This window comes from Sphaeramia orbicularis, chromosome 4 (assembly GCF_902148855.1).
Source record: "Sphaeramia orbicularis chromosome 4, fSphaOr1.1, whole genome shotgun sequence".
NCBI classification, from domain to species: domain Eukaryota; kingdom Metazoa; phylum Chordata; class Actinopteri; order Kurtiformes; family Apogonidae; genus Sphaeramia; species Sphaeramia orbicularis.
In genome coordinates, this window is record NC_043960.1 from 52357671 (window position 1) to 52372310 (window position 14640).

At 36.4% G+C, this 14640-nt stretch overlaps 1 protein-coding gene across 1 annotated transcript; it reads right to left on the bottom strand.

The window, feature by feature from the left end:
* Positions 1 to 220: 220 nt before the first annotated feature.
* Positions 221 to 14080, bottom strand: spata1 (spermatogenesis associated 1). Its single transcript, XM_030132507.1, has 13 exons — positions 13440 to 14080; positions 13290 to 13340; positions 13069 to 13175; positions 9435 to 9552; positions 9202 to 9255; positions 7214 to 7625; positions 6916 to 7081; positions 4725 to 4785; positions 3806 to 3929; positions 3600 to 3725; positions 2802 to 2977; positions 2623 to 2721; positions 221 to 636 (listed from the first exon to the last, which is right to left on the bottom strand). Exons 2-13 carry the CDS (start codon positions 13314 to 13316, stop codon positions 487 to 489), a joined length of 1620 nt encoding a protein of 539 aa, XP_029988367.1. The 5' UTR covers positions 13317 to 13340; positions 13440 to 14080; the 3' UTR covers positions 221 to 486.
* Between the last annotated feature and the right edge of the window lie 560 nt (positions 14081 to 14640).

Here is a 14640-nt window from a genome sequence, read left to right on the forward strand (position 1 = left end):
AATACAGGTATTAAAAGACTGGTAATAATAAATTAAAACAAATGCCATGCCACAGCTGCCCTAAATTAGCAGCAGTGTTAAATACCAAAATAATTTTTGTATGTCTGTAATGGTTAAGGCACCAGTATGTAGAAGGTCATTAACTGAAATTATATTTTTAATTCTAAAGTATTTTTATTAATCTTGAACCATGAATTACTGTTTTACAAAAAAACCCAAAAAATATTAAAGCATTTACTGTACTTGCATTCCTCAACAGAAAAATTTGTTTTAGTTGTTGAATGTTATGTTTGATGTGCAGAGACGGCTCAGATTTGGTATAAAAAGGTGAATTCAGTTTGGAATTCCTTATTCCTGTTCAAAATGGTGAAATGTTGAGCACCCACTGGAAATGAAAGTCTGTATTAAAGCACTTCTTGATGTTGGATGGACTCAAACAGGGAAAGGTGGTCTAACACATTTGTTAAGCACTGTATATACGCAGAATTAGATTGAGGTGTTTTGAGCTCTTGGTTTGTCCCGTGTGAGGGTCCCAAAGGCCAAACAGACCACCGGACGTGGATGTGATGACTGGCTCTTCTTCTGGGCCAGTTCAGCTTTGAGGGCCCTCAGCTCTGTAGCAGCCTGTTTCCTCAACTACACAGCCATAGGAAAAGAAAGACAGACATCAAATACAGGAAGGTATTACACTGTCCATTCAGCAAAGTGCAGTACAGTAGTTTGATTCGAAATATTAAACATAACGTGCTGTCAATCAAATTTTATTTATATTGCACTAAATCATGACAAAAGCCATCTTATGACACTTTACATATAGAGCTGGTGAAAACCAGACTCTGCAGCCAATTTACAGCCAATTCACCAATGCTGTGCACTTTTAATCCCCCTTGGCCAAATATAGTGTTAGATTGTGTTGAAAGTTACTGCCCTATAATTTAGATCACATTGTCTGTGTGTAAAATTTATTACATATTAATATTTGAAAGTGTTCAGGTATAACTGCACAAGGCCATTTTCAGTATTCTTCTGCTCCATACCAACCACATCCACATTATAAATTTGGTGCAGATATCTCAATGCATTCTTCAGAGAATGCGATTATGTCATTGAATGGACAGACAGACGGACAGACAACAAAACAATTACAATACCCCTCACCTGAGGGGTTAACTGCTGTATGTATTATGTAGTGTGAAGATTAGGGCTTTAGATGTGGGATGTGACATCTAAAATTGTTCAAAAAAAGTTTTTGCAACAACACAAATAAGTAAATCGCTGGTTTCAACTAATTAATCTTGTGTCCTGATACCTTTGAGCCAGTCTGTTGATCACATGATGACCGAACCCAAACCTTAGTGTCTCATGTAGTTCGATGATGCCCCCTATTGACTCTACTGTCTCTGACATCAAGTTGAACTGGAGCCACATTTTGTGTCTGTGTGTCTCACTGTGTGATTCTGAAAACTGCTCCAGAGTCAGAAAAACCTGGAGATGGAGGTGATTGGTGTCTGAATGTTCAGGTGTGGACGTGAACAGGATGAGTTCAGGAACATGATGACAATCACAGACACCTGTGGAGAACTGTCTGAGGTTCTGAAAGGGTTAGTTCCAGTTTAGACTGGCTTTACGACCTGAGAAAGGCCCACCTAAAGAAAATCATTGTCTGTTTAAGTGCACGCTGTAAGTAGAATACTTTCTTTTATTACATGTTAGAGTTCTCCATTAAAAGGCTTAATTTTTCAGCCTATGTCAATGTTATTTCAACTTCTGACAAATAAAGTGATTGAGACTGAATTTATGAGGTAAAAATTGTTGCCTCATGTGAGTCTGATGATCCAGAAGATTGACTTAACTTTTTTTTCCATGTGTTATTATCAGTGTGAAGGCTCAAAGATTTTAAGAAAGAAAGTGGTGGGAGTTAGTTGGTTTCACCAATAAAATGCAGATTTTTGCAAATTTGTGCAATTTTATTTGTATTATCACCAGTATTGGTGAGTTTAGTTAGAATGAAATTAAATATTTACAACTCAAAAACATGTTTTAGTGTTTAGCATCACTCACAAATCAGGATCTTTCTTTGTGATTGGTTGGAGATCAGCTAACTTGATCCTAACGTTGTCAGGTGTTGTTGTGGAACACACAACTCTTCTAACATTAATTCCTTGTCAGTATAATAACAAAACTAAACATAATACCAAATTTCTGTGGACCTTTGACAGTTGTATCATTACGTGTTCCGTGTTTGTGAATTAAATTAAAACTATTCACAGTATTTTGTTTGCTTATTTTGGTCAGAAAATTAGCATGAAGTCACTGAAAACACTGGGGTGAACATGATAAGAATAAGTTTATTCTAAATGAAATTGTTTGTACGGAAGTTCCAAATTGAAGGGGGCATAAAATAGTCCTATGTGATGCAGTAGAGTAGAATTAGGTATTTTATATTCCAATTATAGAAACAGAACTGAATTGAACTGTTGCTTCATTATGACCTAAACTGTTACCATGGTATAAAGTCAGATATGTCACAATAGAGTTTGTTTCTGCTCCCCACTAATGGTCTCTCTTGATGAACTATTTGAAAGAAGTCTATTTCTGTACTCATCTGTTGGCGTAGTTTACCTTAACCTCTGTTAATAGTTTCATCTTGGCGTCCTCTACCTTCCTCTTCAAGTTGTCAATCTCGTGGCTTTCGGTCATTATTTCAATGATGAGCTCATTCTGAAACAAATTTAATGCTTTATTTTTCTGACTTGCATCTTCTGATAAGTGCACACAATAGAACCCATAACACATTTTACCTTGATGGAGGTTCTGCCCTGTCTTTTTGGTTTGCCTCTGTTTTCTCTGGCGTGGAGTTGGTGCAAGAGTTTAGTGTAAAATATTTCTAGCTCTTGCCGCAAGTTTCTGAGGTTGTCCTCCAGTGGCGCCGTGGCCTTTTTTGTTTCAAAATATTTCTTTTTCCAACTGTCACGTGCTTTATCATTAAAAGAGAAGCAGAGAGAACATACAGGAACATACATAGCTGGGCTATATGGTCCTAAAGGTTCTCCCAATAAACATTTCCCCATCATTCTATGGATAGTCATCACAACAAATGTCAAATCATCATTTCCTCCCTGTTTAAAGCCAGATTTGGGGTCATGAGTGAAAGTTGAAAGAACAAAACAGCTAGTTTTGGTTGGCATTATTCATAAAAGAAAAACTACATATAAGATGTGAGAAGATGTAAAATGACATGCATAAACAAAAGATATGATAAAAACATAACAAGACAACAACACATCAGTAGTCCCTGATTTTGTGACTTGATGCTTATTTTGTTAATTTTCTTTATTTTAATTTACATAACAGTAAACAGAAAACTATAGTCACTACCCACAGGTTTGCCTTTTTGCAGAGCCAAATTGCAAAAAGAAAGTAAAAATTAGAAAATTTAACTATTGCATGTTTTGTCTGAAAATGTGAACAACATAAAAGAAAAATGTAAATCACTGTAAATACAATTAACATGATATAAAAATCCTTATAATACAGATACGGCCTTAATTATTCCTGATTCCTTATTCATTTAACAAATAAAACCATCTTGTACCCACCTTGGTTCCTGCGATGTCTGTTTTGCGCCAACAAGTCTTTGCCTTTTCTTAGCAACTCTTGTCTCATCCATTCGAGCTGCTTTCTTTCTTCCCTCGCCAGCTTGATTTCCTCGATGAGTTCCTCTCCTGATGAACACAGAACCTCTCATTTGGATTAAAAGGGAAGGATCATCAACTCTTGGTGTGTGACTAGTTTTGGCGCTTACTGTTCATCTTAAAGGCTGGAGCGGCAGCAGCAGTAACTTTATGTGCAGCTGTGACCAAGTTTATTCCTAGAGGAGGAGAGGAATACCTGACCGGCCCAGGTAACACAGCAGCACCTTCTGTCGCCTTAAAACAGAGGCAGGAAATATTATTATTATTATTATAATTAGAGTACTGAAATGAGGACTAAGCAGTACACAAAACAGAAAATTGGACCAAGGGTTTTGTAGTCCAACAGCATATTCAAAGACATTAATTGACATTCATTTGACCATTCAAGATCATCTTAGGTCAAAGGTTGTGTCATCAATCAAGTCGTGCTACTAGTATATTTCATCATATTGCACATGCTGTTAATTTTGAATTTAGACTTTGGACTTTAGAAAAATATCTTGTTGAACTGACTCTTGCTTGTACATGTTTTTTGCTGGATATCTAAAAATGGCAGTCTGGGTTTGGCTTTTCAAGGTCACTCAAGGTCAGAGATCATGGCACCAAATGAAAGCCCATATATGACTTCCTATCTATTGCCAATAGTAATTATATCAATATCTTCAACTGTTTTCAAGTTATAGCACTATAGACTAAAATTTCAAAAATTCATAAAAAATTTCAAAAATCAATATTTCCCAATTCCTTGAACAAACTTGGTAGACTTTACCCCAAAGATGTTCAACAACAAATATCAATTAATTCTGACTGACAATTTCACTGAAGAAGATTCTTGAAAAATTGTTTACAGATGACAACTGATACCAATAGTCTACCAGACCTATCTGTTGGACTAAAAAGCAACCACAATGTCATTGTGCTACTTAGATAATGACAATAAAGTTCATTTTATTCTTTAAAAAAATAAATAAATAAATATTTGGAAGTGGAATGTGTTAAAGTTGATTTGTGTGTAATGCCATACTTTACCTCAACATTTTTTATATTCCCACTGGACTTCAGCGTATGTGTGTCTTTTGATTTCCCAAACCTGGAAGAAGACACACCAAGTGACAGAAGTAGCAGGACAAGTTCAAGTTTTATTCACTGCAGTGTAAAAGCATAAACCATTGGCTCAGCGTACTCACAATGACAACCCTGGCCTCAAGAATTTAGATTTAACTAAACTGCAGCCATGGGATATATACTCTAATATACGCTAATGTTCTTTGATGCATCTTAATGTATCACATCCTTAGTCTTCTAAATTATAGCACATGGCTTCTTTTTCATAAATTAAACGCCCAATGTGGCAAATTTAGGGCGATTTAAGGGACACTAATTGTCTATGAAAATAACACAAAAACTAGAACTGTTGTGTTACGTTTATGTTTATGTTATGTTTATGTTTATGTTTACGCATTTGGCAGACGCTTTTTTCCAAAGCGACTTACAGGGGAAAACGTTAGAATGACTTGTCCACAATAGGAGTTCAATGAGTCTGCCATGTTGTACCATCATGTTTCTACACGAGCTAAGAACTAAGGTTATAACAGTTTTGGATTTTTCATTATAGTTTAGTTTTATTTAGTTTTGACTTGTTTTTCTCTAATTCAGTTAGTTTTAATTAGTTTTTAGAGCAGGTTTGCTAGTTTTTATTAGTTTTAATTTTTTTTCCTAAATACGTAGTTTTAGTTTAGTTTTAGTATTAATTTTAGTTTTGTCGTATCTTTTATCTTCTTTGCTGTCGTATTCAAATAAATCCCAGACAGGACTCTGATGGTTTCTTCCAACTTTAGTCTCTATGTTTCCAGGTAGAGTGGGGACCAGAAGACGACTGTAAACCACAAGTGACAAGAAGTGACGGACCGTGAAAAACTGTATGGTACCACTAGCTAAAATTGCTAGTGCAATAAATTGCTTTCATATCAATCCGACATTGACAAAGACGAAAACAAAGGGAATTTTATCCATAATTTTTATACGTTTTAGTTCGTTTTGGAAGCACAAAAAACAGTTTCAGTTAGTTATCCTTTTTTGCTTTTAATTAGAGTTTTTACTTATTTCAATTTAAGAAAATGTTTTTTCAATTCTCGCTTTCATCATTTCAATAGTTTTTGTTAACGATAATAACCTTGCTAAGAACAGACTTCCTCTGCATCTGGGTGCTGTTTTATGGAGAGGCAAAATCCCATTCCAACTGCTGTGCCCCATGGGACCTGACTTTAGACAAAATACAGACACTCTATGAAAAAGAAAGTCCCACACTAGTATTTCCTTTAGCTTAGATTACAGGGCACATTCACTGTGGCATTGTTTTTGCCTCACAATGCTTATACAACGTCAATTTTTCCATCAAGGTCTTGTATTGATGAAGGGAAAGTCAGGCTGATGTGTACAGTCTACTCCATCCCCTCCCAAAGATTCTCCATGGGGTTCAGGTGTGGACTCTGTAGGGGCCAATCCATGTGGGAAAATGATTTGTCAAGCTCCTGATCTAAACTTCTAGCAATTCGAGCCTGATGAATCTTGGTACTGTCATCTTGGAATATGTCTGTGTTATCAGGGAAGACAAAACTCCACTGATGTCCAAACCTGCTCATTCAGTTCATTCAGGTTCAACAGTTTCATGAACATATAATGTCACTGAACCTACATGTGACCAATAGAACCAACTCCAGATCATAACACTGACCCCACAGGGTTAGACAGTAGGCACTGTGCATGATGGGTAATCAATTCATCCACCTCTCTTCTCACTTTGATATAAATCTATGATGTCACTCTTCTATGCAGCAATGACTGGCAGAGGCTAGTCTCTTTTGCTTCAGTTTTGGGTCTTTCTTTTAGTTCCAGAATATGAGTTATGAGCCAATGCAAACACTGACTCTTGTGTCAAAGGTAATACTTAATCATGTAAGTATATTTGAAAGTAGTATATATTGTGAATTTTCACCTGGTGCCTGAATTCTGTTTTTTTTTTTTTTTTTTCAATATATACATAATTGAAGACATTTCCAGTATAAACTGGCACATAAAGGCACAAACTGCTTCATCTCTGGTGTTCAAAATATAGACTATTATGTCCATCCCTAATGTTCAAACAAAACCTACACCCATGCATCTTCAAATGGAGAACATCTGCCCTCCCCTCTCCTCTCAACTGTTTGCTGTGATGTACCTGTCTGTGAAGGAGAATCCTGAATCTCTGTCCTCCAGAGACTCGGCCACTCCTGAGTCTCTGGTTGCTCTGCTGCCTCTGTGGTACTGCTCTGTCTTTCTGCAGCTGGCTTCTTCCTTTTGAGAATCCTTTGTCTGTGCTGAATTGGCCTCACACCGCTGCAAAGCTATGGGTATGAACCATTAACTTTGATGTGTTCATTAATGTGAGCTAATTTAATTTAATTTAATTTAATTTAATTTAATTTAATTTAATTTAATTTAATTTAATTTAATTTAATTGTACTATTAATGTTTACCTTTACAGACCTTCACCAAAACAGACTGGGGTGTATGCTCCTGGGATTTCTTTCCACAATAGTCATGCTTCATCCACTGACATTTGTTGGAAGAGAACAGTTCTTCTTCATTCTGTTCCTCTGAAGAGCTGCAGCTCTGCTCCTCCTCACTTTCCTTCTCCTCCTCTTCTTCCTCCTCCTCCTCCTCCTCTTCTTCCAGACTGGGGGTGGGTGGAGGCAGGGGATGGGAGCTCTGGGCAATGTGGGGAAGTTTAAGGGGCCCCTTTGTCCCTGCTGGCAGACTGCACATCTTGGGTGGGTAGTAGGTGTGGTGGTCTGGGGAGCTGCCGCTGGTGTCCGGGGTGAGTGAATGGGAGCAAACACTGCTGTCGCTGTCCACCGCAGGCAGTAAGTAAAGCTCTGGCTGAGGGGCCTGACAGGATATTGACCACAACATGTAACTAGACTTGAAGTGGCAAATAAATAAATGGCAATAAAGAGCCTATTAACAGTCACAGATACGGAAAACAATCCACAGGTTGAAGATGAAAGCTGACAATGATGTGCAGAAAATTCTACATGCTGTATACTTCAAATAAGGGATTGAATGCCTTGTCTATACATATTTAGATATTTTCTTCTTATATGGACATATGAGAATGCATATTAACTTGAATGTGTAGACAATGTATCCAAGTACTTATTTGGTACTAGCTCAATATCTTTTGTGACCTCCAGAACTTTACTTTTTGTCTTGCAAATGTGTAGTTTGGATCTATATTGATACCTATTTATTGTAGAAACTACTTTAATTTTTAACCCTCTGGACCTTTTGCTTGAAAAAGTCAAAACACAAATGATATCAAAGTAGCACATTTCATTATGATGCATTTAAAATTATCTGAGAGAAAATAAACATAACTTTTACAAACTTAGTCCAAAACACATAATCCAAATAATGATTTTTGTTATATAACAAAGTTGGCTAGAATTTGCACCATCAGGGGCTAAACATGTTTTAGAGAAATGCAAGCATTAACTTTAATGTATCTTAAGATTATACTAATAATCTAGTTACATAGGTATATGTTCATATTACATTTCCTTAACAGATTGTACAGTCGATATTTAGTGAGCAGTAGCAATAGTTTTAGATAGACTTTTCATTTTTTTCATTTTATTTATTCATTCCAATCTAAATGATTAGAAAGGAGCAGGATGAAGAAAACTTATAATACCTACCCCCTATTCTATTGTATACACATTTTCAATATTCTTAATAGAGAGGCTTTAAAGCAGTGTATGACTTTCATCACAATTTCTTTTCAAATGTGTCCAACCCCAGTCATATCCTAATTATCACTAATCCATTAGTCTTTCAGTGCTTATGCGCCTGAATCACTTCCCTCACAGTGAACGATTTCGAAGATGACTCCATCACAAACAGTCCGTTTGTTTACATAACAAATCCAAATGTCACTCAGGCCTTTTTAAAAATTTTGTTGTGAAGTGCATTGTGGGAATGGGAATTCCACGCAGCAGCAGTTTGTCTGTCTCTTGGTGAGTTCTGAACCCAAATGTGGCCTTTACCTCCATCCACCGACTAGACTCATTATTTAAAACAACCTGGTGGACTGGAGAAGTTTAAATTATAGCGATCTGACTCGTTTTCTTGCCGAATCCGTGAGAAACCGCTTTCACTTGGTCGCCATTTCCATAATGCACTTCGCGACAAAATTTCTGAAAAGGCCCGAGTGATGTTTCGGTCTCTTATGTAAACAAGCACACTGTGTTTATGATGGAGTCACCTTCGAAGTTGTTCACCGTGAGGGAAGTGATTTAGGTGCGTAAACACGGAAAGACTAACAGATTAGTGATAATTAGGATATCACCCGGATTTCACAAATTTGAAAAAAATTCTGATGAAAGTCATACGCTGCTTAAAGTAACATATTAAACTGTACCAAAGAGCAAACTTTAAAAAATGAAAGGAACTGGTTTTTACATACATATGGAGGAGCGAATGTTTTCACTTTCACCTCCCTCTCCTGTTCACTTTTGACCTGTAATAGAAGAAGCAGAGCAGTTAAAGTGGTGCTCACCCCCCACGCACCCAGCATGATTCACACCCTTTAGTAGTCTGCTTGAATAGTGAACTTGTTAATCACTGTCAGCATTGTTTCTCTTTACCGTCTGCCTTGTGAGACACAACCGGCTATAGAAAACAGGCGTCTGCACTCACTAGTGCTAAACTGTGGCCCACACACTTCAGAAAAGAGAATTTGTTGATGCTCCTCTCTGCACCGAGAAAAGCAGCCAGCTTGTTCCTTAAAGTTTTCAGAGTGAGATCAGGATAAACTCTGAAGAAAAAGAAAAGAAAACAAAGTTTACATTTGACAACTAAACAGATTTCCTTAAGCTTAGAAAAATGTAATCTAACCATACTGCTGCATATGTACTTGTTGTTAAATGTAAATAAAAGGAAAAAGAAACAAGAAGAAACATTTTTACCGTTTCTGTTCAGCATCTGTTGGATGTTTTGCAGATTTTGAAGATTCCCACAGTTTTACTAACTAGTATTATCAAAGGGCAACTGACTGTTTTATAAATCTTACTGAATTTTATAAAATGCACAGGAAGTTGTGAATGCATTAGACTTTTTACTCACAGAAAAGTAATAAAAATTTTTACACTAAGACCTTAAATTGTTAAAAACTTGATCACTGGTTACCATTGTATGTCCTCAATTCTCAAAAAGTTGTTACACTGTATAAGTTGGGGCAGGGCCATGTTTACCACTGTGCAGCATTCCCTCTCCTTTTAACGACTGTAAGTAAACGTCTGGGACTGAGGAGACCAGCCATTGTCCCCCCCCCCCCACACACTTTTTACAGGCCAGGACTCGACTCTGTCTCTCTGTCTCTGTCTTGCTTAGCAAAGGCTACTTTTCCACTTGATCTGATGATTGGGATTAAAAATACACACCAAAATTATGCGACAGTGTGACAAAATGATGTGCGCCTGACAGTCATTCAATTCAGTAACCCCCCACAACGCCCCCTCCCTCCTCTAAAATGAATCCGGCACTGCTGAGACCAGCTGATAGAGTTCAGTTAGAGGAACGGTGTTGAAGGATTCTAGCTGCTCAATAGTCCTGGGTCATCTTTCCACATTTCTAGACTACAGACAGGCCTGTTCAGTAACTGGACTCTTCTATTACAAAGCCATGCTGTTTTAGATGCAATTTACAGTTTAGCATCGTCTTACGATATGTGAGACCTTCCCTCAAAAAGATGTGGTCCAGATGGAGCACATGTTGCACTAATACCTGTATAAACCTTTCAGCACTGATGGTGCCTCTGCACATCTGGAGAGGCACTAATGGACCCCCATACCATCACAGATGCAGACTTTTACACTTCAACTGATAACAGGCTGATGATCTGTCTCTTCTTCTGACCAGAGGCTGTGGAATCCATGGTTTCCACAAAATTTCAGACTGTTTTCCTTTTTGCCTATCTTCATTTTAAAGGAATCATATTTATCTAAAAACACTTCATTAGTCTTTGGTTCATTTATTTCTGTATTTGGACCCTAATAGTTCATAAAATTTGAATGTGAACCCTCCAGGTGTTGCAAAACTCTCTTTATATTCATTTGGGCAAAAAACTAGTGGATTTCTATAACACGCTTTAATTCCTTCTTAATTTGTTAGGTCTATAACTAGTTACGTCACGACACTTGCTCATATAAGGTCAAGACGTCAGACGAACATTTCTCTGAGTACCACATAATTGTTTGTCAGCAGCAGCGGTTGTAGTCCATACTGAAAATATGTCCAAATTTGGAGCCCATTACCTAAAATGTTCAGTTGTTGGTTGAACAGGACAGAGCAGCACAGTCAACATCCTGGAGAGGGTGGGGCCTGAAGTGGCTCATGTGCATTTAAAGGGCCAGTGCTCAAAACCAGCTTTCTGGTGTCATTACTCAGAAATATTGTTGAAGATGGCCCTGTGGAGTTGAATTAATGAAGAATTCAGACCCAAGCAGAGCATTTACAGTTTATGGAGACCACAGGGAAATGTTGGAAAATGAAGAATTCCATTTAAAAAAAAAAAAAAAAAAAAGCAAAATATCACTCCTTTAAATGAGCTTTAGCCCAGAGACAATGGTGGTGTTTCTGCACCATGTTCATGCGGCTTCTTCTTTGAATGACAGAGTTGTGATAGAGCTTTAACCTACATTTGTAAATGACACATTGAACTGTGTTCCTGAGCCAGTGCAGTGATTTCCATTCCAGAATCATGCCTGCTTTTCATGTGGTGCCTCCTGAACTCCTGAACATCATGGGAATCCATTATTGATTTTTGACCTTGTCCTTAGTGCACAGACATTTGTCCATATTCTCAGAATCTTTTCATTATATTATGCCCTGTAGATGATGAGATATTCAATGTCTTTGTAATTTTAATGTTGAGGAACAATATTCTGAAATTGTTCCACACTTTGTAAATGTTGTCTTTTGCAGTTTGGTTTGCCTTCTGTGCATCTTTACTTGTGAATGATCCTCTTCTTATTGCAAATCACTAACCTGTTACCAGTAACATAATTAGTTGCAAAATGTTCCCAGTCCCAACATTTTGTAGACTTGTTGCTCCCATCAAATTCTGAATTATTTTATTCTTTCTTAGAATGTTACACCTTCTCATTTTAAACACTAACTAAAATGTGAGTTTATGAAATTTGTAAATCATCGCATTCTGTTTTTATTTACATGTTATTCAACATCTGAACTTTTTAGAATTGTAGATATACTATGGAGTAAATAAGACTGAAAGTTTTGAAACAATTAAAGAGCTTTGTTTTGTTTTTGTTTTTTTAATGTCTTAGAGAATATCATATATAGTTAAATTAACTATGTTTTCCCCCAAAATAATGGAAATTTATCAAGTCTTTTGGTATTTATGGATACATTTACTTCCATAATTTCTGATTTTTTAACACAGTAAAAAAAAAATTATCCCCACACACAAACTTTTTCGTCATCATGTTAAAATTAAATCAAGCAAATGAAGTGTAGCGTATTTAAAATATCATGTAAAATATACAAACAAGAGTGCAAATTGTAAATGAATGAAACCAACGACATAAGAATGAGTAAAATACAGACATATTAAAATACACACAATAAATACACATCTTGCATTTTCTGCTTTTGATTTGATTTTGTCTAAATAAACTATAACCTGTTTCATTTAGCCCACTCTGATTTTACACTGTACCCTAAACTAAACATAAAATCAGTGTCAGTGTCCTCTTTTTAGTGTAAATTTTGAAAGTTGTGCCTCATGCATGTTCATTGAGATAAAAGCTTTAGATATTTTGTTCAGTCATGTTCAACATTCACAGTACTTACATAGCACTTTTACATTTCCATGTTTGTAAAGGAGTAGCAAGGGAATAAATGTATAGGATCCCATTGCACACAACTCAAACGAATATATTTAATTAAAGAACACAACATCACAAAACAACCCAGCTTTATTTCTCTCTTTAAACACAGCCATTACCATCCTGGATTAAACTGCTTTTCCTCATCCTTATATTCATTTAAAAATTGTATTTTATATATTCTATTTGTTCCATCTGTTCAACTGTTCCATAATTTAACCCTGCGATTTAAACTCATCCTTTTTACAGTTGGTCTGACACAATGTATTTATAAATTCAGTTTCCTTCTTAGATTATATCCCCCTTCGCTCTGTGAACAATTTATTTTATTTGGAAGTAATTTATGTCTTGCTTTAAAAACTAGTTGTGCTGTTTTAAACTGTTTTAAGCTTTCAGAAAATGCAGAAAACATCTCCAACTTTTACCTGATAAAGCCGGCAGATATGAAGCTCTCTATGGCTTCGACTGGGACTTTATTGAGCTTCACATTCCACTGGTCATCAGGCACATACAGCACATGGAGCTCCACAAACTACACGCATTTGAAACAACAAACACAGACAGCAGAATTCAGTGCAGCTTATATTACAAGTAACTTTTCTATTTTAATTCAGTTAGAGCCTCCTATGGTCTGAACACACTGTACCTTGCAGCTGGCTGGTCTCAGCTCCATTCCCAGTCCGGCTCAGAGGATAAACTGAAACAAACTCCCGTTAGTTTTATTTGCTAGACGCCTTGTTTCTTGTCATGTGAAGACGTGCACTGCTAAGGAACAATTCAGGCTAATCAAACTCACTCAGTAACCAGTGGAATTTCTTTTATGAGGGTGCCAACGCTGGTTGCTCTGGCGCTCTGGTGGAAAAAAAAAAAAAAAAAAGACCCCATCTGTGGTCACCAGAGGGGACGGGCCCCTGCTGGAGCAGAGGAACATTTGAACAAAACTCAGGTGTTTGGGTTTGTTACCTACATATTTGTCAGGGTGATGATAAAGAAAAAGGGGAGACCTGCTTCCTAAAAAGAAAAATGTTTGTGTATTAAGGGGCTGTTGTACAGAAGACATTTGAGAACGTTAGATTTTAATGACATTTTAGGTATTTCCCATGTCACACGTTGCTCTTCTAGATCTCCCAAAATAAAACATACTCTACAGTTCACTGATGATGAAATTGTTTGCGTTTACCCTCCTAAATGTACCAAATCACATAACTCTGTCATAAGTTTTTCATCTTCCTGTAGAAATGAGTTTTAATTACATGTGAATAGGTCAAACTCTGGATCTTAGCTGTATGTTCACGCAACCTTTTGTTAACATGTGAAATTGTGAATATAATTTTAAAAATAATTCAGGTTGGCTTATTAACTGAAGGAAATTATCATGTTAATTTGTAGTTTTGACTTTAACTGTCCAGAAGTTTAATTTCTTCTGTAATTTGGCAATTCAGGCTGTTTCTTTCTTTCTTTTTTTTTTTTAATAAACTTACTTTCATTCTCTTGTTTCTTGAGAAATTTCAAGTATCCTATATATTTATTTGCTGTAATTAATGACTTAATTTGTAAGCAACTTAATTGAAAGTGTTTGTTATGATTGTGAAATTATCCATTTTACACTTTTTAAAGATTTTTAGGTTTGAATTTCATCTCTTTCCATTCACTCTACAGTTTATTTTATTGAAGGTAAAATGTTATCTATAACAATTATGTCGCATACTATAGTGTCCTTTTTAGCTTACCGGCCAACAGGCTACAGTACAGCCCTGATGGGGAGATGACCAAACCATAATGGCCACATGCTGATCAGGATCTTCTTCTGGATCCAGGAACTTACAGAAAATTTAACATGGGCACTTATGGGGAAAACATTTCAGTCGTCTTTTTCTCCCAAACTCCAGTTCTGATTGACTTCAAACTTAGTATACAGCTTCTTTATGATGATGTCAACACAAGGTATTGAAATCATTTTGATCCAGATCTGATTCTGGATTTGGTGCGACTTTGAA

Bases quoted from the DNA above. Each gene is read 5' to 3' on its own strand.
- spata1 (XM_030132507.1), bottom strand. From the start codon at position 13,316: ATGGAGCTGAGACCAGCCAGCTGCAAG. The intron at 9,553-13,068 runs GTAAAAGTTGGA...CTTTTTCTTCAG, and splicing joins ATATCTGCCGGCTTTATCAG to AGTTTATCCTGATCTCACTC. The intron at 4,786-6,915 runs GTACATCACAGC...GTCTTCTTCCAG, and splicing joins GGATTCTCCTTCACAGACAG to GTTTGGGAAATCAAAAGACA.